The sequence below is a fragment of the Suillus bovinus genome (assembly GCF_016758785.1).
Source record: "Suillus bovinus strain UH-Sbo-P2 chromosome Unknown EDB93scaffold_247, whole genome shotgun sequence".
Lineage (NCBI taxonomy): Eukaryota > Fungi > Basidiomycota > Agaricomycetes > Boletales > Suillaceae > Suillus > Suillus bovinus.
In genome coordinates, this window is record NW_024542303.1 from 430 (window position 1) to 7445 (window position 7016).

Below are 7016 nucleotides of genomic sequence, written 5' to 3' on the forward strand. Positions count from 1 at the left end.
TACACGTGCAATCAGCGAGGATACTGCATTCCCAAGGGTGCAACAGTCTACGGCTGCCATTGGTATGCTGTTGCTTCACGATGCATCTTGTGTCCGTTAAGCGTATGTTTCCAGGACTATTTCTCGCGATCCTATCGTCTTCCCAGACCCAGAAACATTCAATCCCCAACGCTGGCTTGATTCAGAAGGCCGGATTAATGACAGTAATATGAAGTTCATAACGTATGGCTTTGGTAGACGGTAAGTCGTGCCGACGTCGGATTTCAGACACCAATTAACGAAGTCTATCTGTCATTAAAAGCGTATGTCCCGGCTTGCACATCGCAAACCAATCGTTGTACATTACACTCGCACTTCTCTTGTGGTCTTTTCGCATTGTTCAACGACCTGACGCACCGATCAACACGCACGCTTTCGATGATACGGTCACTCCCCATGCAGCGCCATTCGAAATCGATGTCATTCCCCGGGTCGAGGTTGCGAAGCTAAGAGCGATGATGGACGGGTCTATGGATTAGATCTCAACAGATGCAACAGAAAAAGTGTCACTGCCAGACTTTCATATGCAGTTATAGAACACAGTATATCATACGCTACAATGTTATGATCGACTATACATCCAGTCACATAGTAGCACAAGCGAACACTAGCTTCAATGGTATCGATACCCAGACACGCTCATGTGCAAAACCACCCACGAAAAAAACACCCGAATGCTACCACTCCTCGATATCACTTGGTCCGTCCAATAATAAACCCGCAGGGCGAATAATTTCCCGAAGTTCAGACACTCGTGTCTCATCAATGCGATAGAATTGCATCACCTCAACAAGTCTATCCAAGGTATCGCGATCCATACGGTCCAGAATGGTCAAGGGCCTATTACAGTCCTGGACCCGAATAGAAACTTGTTCACTCATTGGAGAGGCGAGATAGGAATTGACTGTGAGCTTGATGACCCTAAGAGTGAGTGGCCCGGTTGGTAACACAAGAAAAAGTGTTTGCAACACAAGAGTTAAGTGGACGGTGTAGGACATGAAGCGCTGGAGCACCGAGCCGTCGAGGGAGAAGTGTCGATATGTTCTTGTAGGTCCAACTTCGACCATTTTCATCATCACTGTCCTGAAGGCTTCGCTGTGCAAGTACTATCACAAATCACGTTAGGACGGATGCGAGGACGACGAGTGAGATAGTGATTACACGATGAGCATCATTGAAGTTCCACACTTCGACGATGTCGGTGTGAAGCACATGTAGACATTCCCATATCTTGTGCTTCATGAATATTGTGCACGATAGAAGCACCTTCCAATATCCTGCAAGACATGAAGATTTAGATGGTACTCGATAATTATCAACGCGAAAATAGGACAGACTTCTCTTGCCAACCCTGACACTGCGTAAATCACGAGATAAGAATGAAGCTAGCAAAACTCACCCAATTGATGCCCGTATTTGAGTCCGAGGTCCGCTCGCTGAGCGATGAGGGTCATCATCGCGACCTCGGACGCAAGATACTGACCAGCACAATATTCAGTTAATTGGATGAGGTTGGTGAGTGTCCCTTTATAGTCTTCTTTGGCTACGATATCAATGTTAGATGCATGCATGAACCTGCCAGAGTATTGATACACACTAGAGATCGTAACATGGGGAATATCAGGCCCTGCAAATTTCTGTAGAGGTCGAATGCAGATATCTTGCAGCTCGGCTTCTGCTCTGTTATTGACGAGTTCCTTGATGGCTTCGTCGCTCAAGCCATCAAGAAAGGTTTTATCTAGAGTTCGCTCTACACGATCGACGAGAATATCGTATTTAGTAAAAACGACGATAAGGGGAACTTTGACAAAGTGTGAGCTCTACCATAGCAGAGATACAGTTATCAAATCCATTTACCGTTTCCCAGAGTCCCCTTCCTTTTCAACTTGAAGAATTCCTCTCTTCCCCTCATGCAAACGTTGGCCTGCACGAGGTATCTCAATGCAAAGCCTTCCATATTTGGTCAGTCCACTATAAAGGGATACCCAAGATAGAATCCCTACCAAATAGCATGCAATTGATGTTCCGGAGACATGTTCCTCCGATGTTCAATGAAATCTCGGACTATTTCGAGCCTGCCTGCACTTCCGGCCTCAAAACCCTTGCTTTCGTGGAGAATAAACCTGTCGTTCTGAGATGAGATTTAACTCATGATCAATACTAGCCTCGCCTATATTATCGTGCAAAACAAACTATTGAGAATATGAGTAGCTGTGCTTGTTGAAGCGTCATGTTCAGCCCACCGCTGGTTCCACTCCAAATGCATGGTTTATCAGCGCTGTCTTGCCAACGTTAACCTATTAAAAGCACATCGTGAATGCTGGCCTAAGATCAGAGAAAGCTAGATACCTTTCCGACCACTAGGATTCGGAACCTCGAGGATGGCACTTTATACTCGACTCGATGATGCTGTGACACCTGAGATTTTTGAGGAGTTGCAGGTGGGTGCTCACTGGAAGGGACAATCTGATTTACAACTTAGACGGGTTCGATGCCAGACGTAGATCCTTACTTCGGCTCTAGAAAGGGCGATAGTGATCTTGATTTTTTATGGAACTTGATGTATTCTATGCACGTGTGTGAGTGATTTGGTGAGAATGCGACGACTCTTGTTTCACCTTGTTTTTTGCTTACATCATACACATAGAAGATGTCGTCTGAGTTGAAAGTAGTTCCCTCGGTCTTCATCTCTAAGCACTGGCACTTGTCAATGTACTTCATATCTTTGCGAGTCACTTGGAGCAGTTCTGCTTGGAGAATTCAATTAATATTGCCTCTACTACCGTGCTATGAACATTCAATGTCCACGATCCTCGATATATCCTATTCTGAGCGATTTGGGCGAAGGCGCGCAGTGCCTCCCGGTCCCGAGTTGCGTGTCCTGCCAGATAAAAGGTGAGCTGCGAGGGTGGGAGGGAAAAGAAAACCATCGCGAGCTACTCATGACAGGGATCAGGCGGAGTCCGGACCACCAAAGAGGGAGAGCGATGAGCGATGCTTGAGTGTTGGCACGAACCATCGCGTGTTGAAAAGGGAGCGGTGGGTGGGGAAAAGAAAAGGAGGAAGAACGTTGTCGTTGAGGACGACTGAGACGATACGGCGCGACGTCACAGTACGAAGTCAGAAGGTTCGTACTGCTTCCGACGCTTGCGCAAAGACTTAATTCTGTTCCTACACTTGTTCCTCGTTACATAATAGACTATCAATCTTTGCAAGTCACTTGGAGCAGTTCTGCTTGGAGAATTCAATTAATATTGCCTCTACTACCGTGCTATGAACATTCGATGTCCATGATCCTTGATATATCCTATTCTGAGCGATTTGGGCGAAGGCGCGCAGCGCCTCCCGGTCCCGAGTTGCGTGTCCTGCCAGATAAAAGGTGAGCTGCGGTTCCCAACTGTCTAGGAGTTCGACGACGCATCGAGCGAACCGAAGATACCCATAAGACTAGGAGGAGAATGGATGCTTACATGAAGAAGCCGTTACCGAACGCGGGGCATTGTGTGCCGCAGGAATTCATCTTGAATGGCGGGTGTTGCTTGAAGGTATGGTGCGAGAATCTGAGCGTGATCTCGGAGATAGATCTGGAAGGCATCACTGGCCCACCTTCCCATTGTCTTGACGACCTTGAATGGGATGTTTCGGAGGAGGTATTCCAAGGTAGCACCTATTCTGATAGCGTGGCCTTGCAATGGGTCGAGGCCAGCATCCTTTGCAGCGCGAGCAAGCCTTGCAATGAACTTTGTTTTCGTCAAAGGACGGTGTGCCTCGCCGAACTTATAGAAAAAGAGTGCGATGTCGAAGTGGGGGTTGTTGATGTTGAGATGGTTGGATAATGCAGCCTCAGGATCAGTGGGACCCTCTTGTTTCGCCCAGAAAACGTCCTCCCCGTTTTGTGATGTTTTCGTGCGGGGTAAATGAAAAACGGTAGTCGCGAGCCCATTGCGATCTGTTTCGTGACGAATGTCGGAGCGTTTGACGTGAATGGAGGGATCAAATGATGAAAGAGTTCGGATCGTGAATTCTCCAGCTCTGGCCATTGAATAAAAGGCTGTTGTGAGACAGCTACCCACTGCAGCATCGAGAGGGTTGTTGGGGTCTAGTTTCTGCAAGATGCTAGTTATAAAAGCCACGGTGTATGGTGGTCTTTTCTTCCTTCTTGATGACGAGGGCGTGAGGTTCTTGGCCGCTTTCAGCATAGCATCTATTTTGTCATCATCTAAGGACCATGATTTTCCGTGCAAAATATGCCATGCACGAATACCGTGGACATAACTTGATATAGTTTTCCCTGAATATGATCCAGCTAAGTCTGAAATGAAAGCTGAAATGAGTTCGGAAGATGCGGGTGCACGCATGGCTTCATTGATGGAGTGCGAGTCACAATAAACATGGTAGGCGAGGATGCCGCTTCCATATGCCTCCTGGGTGCTGCCAGCCCATGCGTGGATCATGACATCTTGAATGCGCTGTGCATCTGCGTGGGGGAGGCAAGATATCGATGTGTCGTCTGTGGCTGGTCGCCAAAGACGGAGCCTGTCTTTTGCTGTGCAATGGGGTCTTAGGACGGAAATACAAGGGGTGAGATTAGCAGGATAAGCTGCAACTAAGAATCTTGATGAGGGGGAAGCCTGCAGTGTGATGTTCGCTGACTTACTAAGCTTGCGTCGCTTTAAAGAGCTCTTCTCCTTGACGACGGAGCTCGTCATTGAGGTGCTCAGCTGATTCTCGTGAGCGGGCTCGGTCATTGACGTGTGGGAGCGCTTTGAGTTTCTTACTGCGTGCATGGCACTCAGAAGGGATAGCGGGATTGTCAAAGTCCGTGACGAAGGGTTGGAGTGGCTGGGGGATGCTAATTGGGGGAAGCAGAAGGTCTGAGGGAGGGTAGATTCCCCTGGATGGGCCATCCGCTGGGTTGTAGTTGCTGGGTACATAGCACGTGAGGAAAGTGCATTGCGTAGATGCGGCGAGCTCGTGGATCCTTTTGAAGACGGTATTGGTGGCCCTGTTGCGGCTACGCCCTTTCCACCACCCTTCAACGACTCCCCGGTTGTCCCCGAATATCTTGATGCAGCTGCCCGTTGGGCATAAACCGAGGAGTGCAATAATGAGGAATTCCATGCCGACTGCCTCTGCCCAGCCAATGTCTCTGTCTTCAGCTTTCCAGCCTGGGAGGAGACACCACGCTCGCCATCTGCCATTGATCCAAATCGCAATACCAGTGCCTGAGCTAGCGTCTGAGTAAGCCGAGGGGTCAATGACTTCGACGGGCCCTGGGATTGGCCGAGAGACTGAGTGATTGTGAGAGGCTGGCTTTCCACCACCGGAGGTCATCACCTGTGTGCTTGGGGTGGGGAACGAGGCATGTGCGGACGGTCGTGAAAAATGGATAGCATGGTCTCGAGAGAAACGAGGTAAGCTCTTCCTGCTGGGAGGACCAGAGAAGCATGTAAGAGCTTCCCATAAAGCTCCTGGACTTCCCGTAGCGTGTGTGAAGATCGAATCTCCCATTCTTTGATAGCTGCCACGTACTTCTCCTTCTTGCTCTGTGGGATCGAGACAGAACGCGACTCGATGTCCCAGAGGAAGCCAATAAAGGGGGCACATGACGAGAAAAGGATGTCTTTTGCCAGCTCCCAGGGTATTCCGAGAATTTTGGATAGGCGGTTGATGTCGTCAAAGCAAAATGTGAAGCGAGCATCTTCTGGGGATCGTGGGGAGGCTGTTGAGAGATCAATGATGGGAAACGAACAGTCTTCATCAAACTCTTCAATTCTGTCGTCAGGCATAGTTGAACCCCGATATCATTTTCGACCTCCTTCAATGAGCATGCCACCATTTCGTGCAATGATAGCGGCACGAGATTTGCGCAGGTTATTGTAGCTAGTGAGGTGCTCTCGCAGAATCCGAATGAATAGGTGATCGTCCACCCATTTGGATATCAGGCCAATTCCTTGTGATCGGAATATGTCTGCGCCAGCATCTGCGACCTCGCCATAGGTTCCTGCTGATGCCGAGAACCCGAAACAAAAGCTAGAATCAATGGCGAAGCTGTCTTCTCCTGTCCTGACAACCAGGCCCGGCCATTGAGAAGGATGAAGAGGTACTGTGCGGTAGGCTTCGGCCACGTCACGAACGGCTGCCTGAGATCCTGGGGGGAGAGACCAGATGAGTAGACAGATCGTCGATGCTGTACCCCATGTGCACGGATATAAGTTAGAGTCGATAGAGGAATTAATGGATGATATAGTGGCTGATGGACGAAGCGGGAACGAGAGGTTTTGTACAAGGCGGAATTTTCCTGGCTTTCCTGGCTTAGGAACCATGGAGAGTGGGGCTGTCTGGAAAGGACCGATGAGTTCTTCAGTCTCCAATTTAGATATAGGTCTGATATAACGACCAGTGGAATATTCACGGTCCAGAATAGCAGCAAAAGCGTCAAAATGTGCATGTAGCGAGGGGCTATTAGGTGGGATATAAGTTTGAGATATGGTTGGGACACTGCCCATGAAACCGAAGCGAAAACCATTCGGAATATGTGCATATTTACGTATGAGATTTGACGAAATGAGAAGCTGCAGCCAGGCCTCGGGCCTATAGGGAGTGATAGCATTAGATGCTCTCGCTTTGAGGACAGTCTTGAGTTCCGTGATCCTTTGCTCCGCACCCTGAACATTCGTGCACGTGAGCTCGAGAGGGATTGGTGCATCCCTTGGGTCTCTGCCAGTCGTAGCAGATTTCGAGGCCCTCTGGATTGACCAAATGACCCTCTGCGTTTCAACGACATCGAGTTTTGGTTCGTTTGTCCCATAGGAACTCGGATGCACATTTGTGGATGGGGTGACGGAATCGGCCAAGGCAGAGGGCGCAGGCTGATGGGCTGGTTTGGCCTGCGCCCGCTGGAAAAAACTGCTGCAACTTCTGCAGTTTTTTTGCCATTTGGTTAGCAGGGCGGTATGGGTGATAGCGGCCATCAT

The 7016-nt window shown here is 49.0% G+C and overlaps 1 protein-coding gene across 1 annotated transcript; it reads right to left on the minus strand.

Annotated features, from left to right (window-relative positions):
* Positions 1 to 2761: 2761 nt before the first annotated feature.
* On the minus strand, positions 2762 to 3404 carry EDB93DRAFT_1190049 (uncharacterized protein). Its single transcript, XM_041450858.1, has one exon. The coding sequence runs from the start codon at positions 3056 to 3058 to the stop codon at positions 2837 to 2839; it is 222 nt and encodes a 73-aa protein (XP_041300655.1). The 5' UTR covers positions 3059 to 3404; the 3' UTR covers positions 2762 to 2836.
* Positions 3405 to 7016: the final 3612 nt, after the last annotated feature.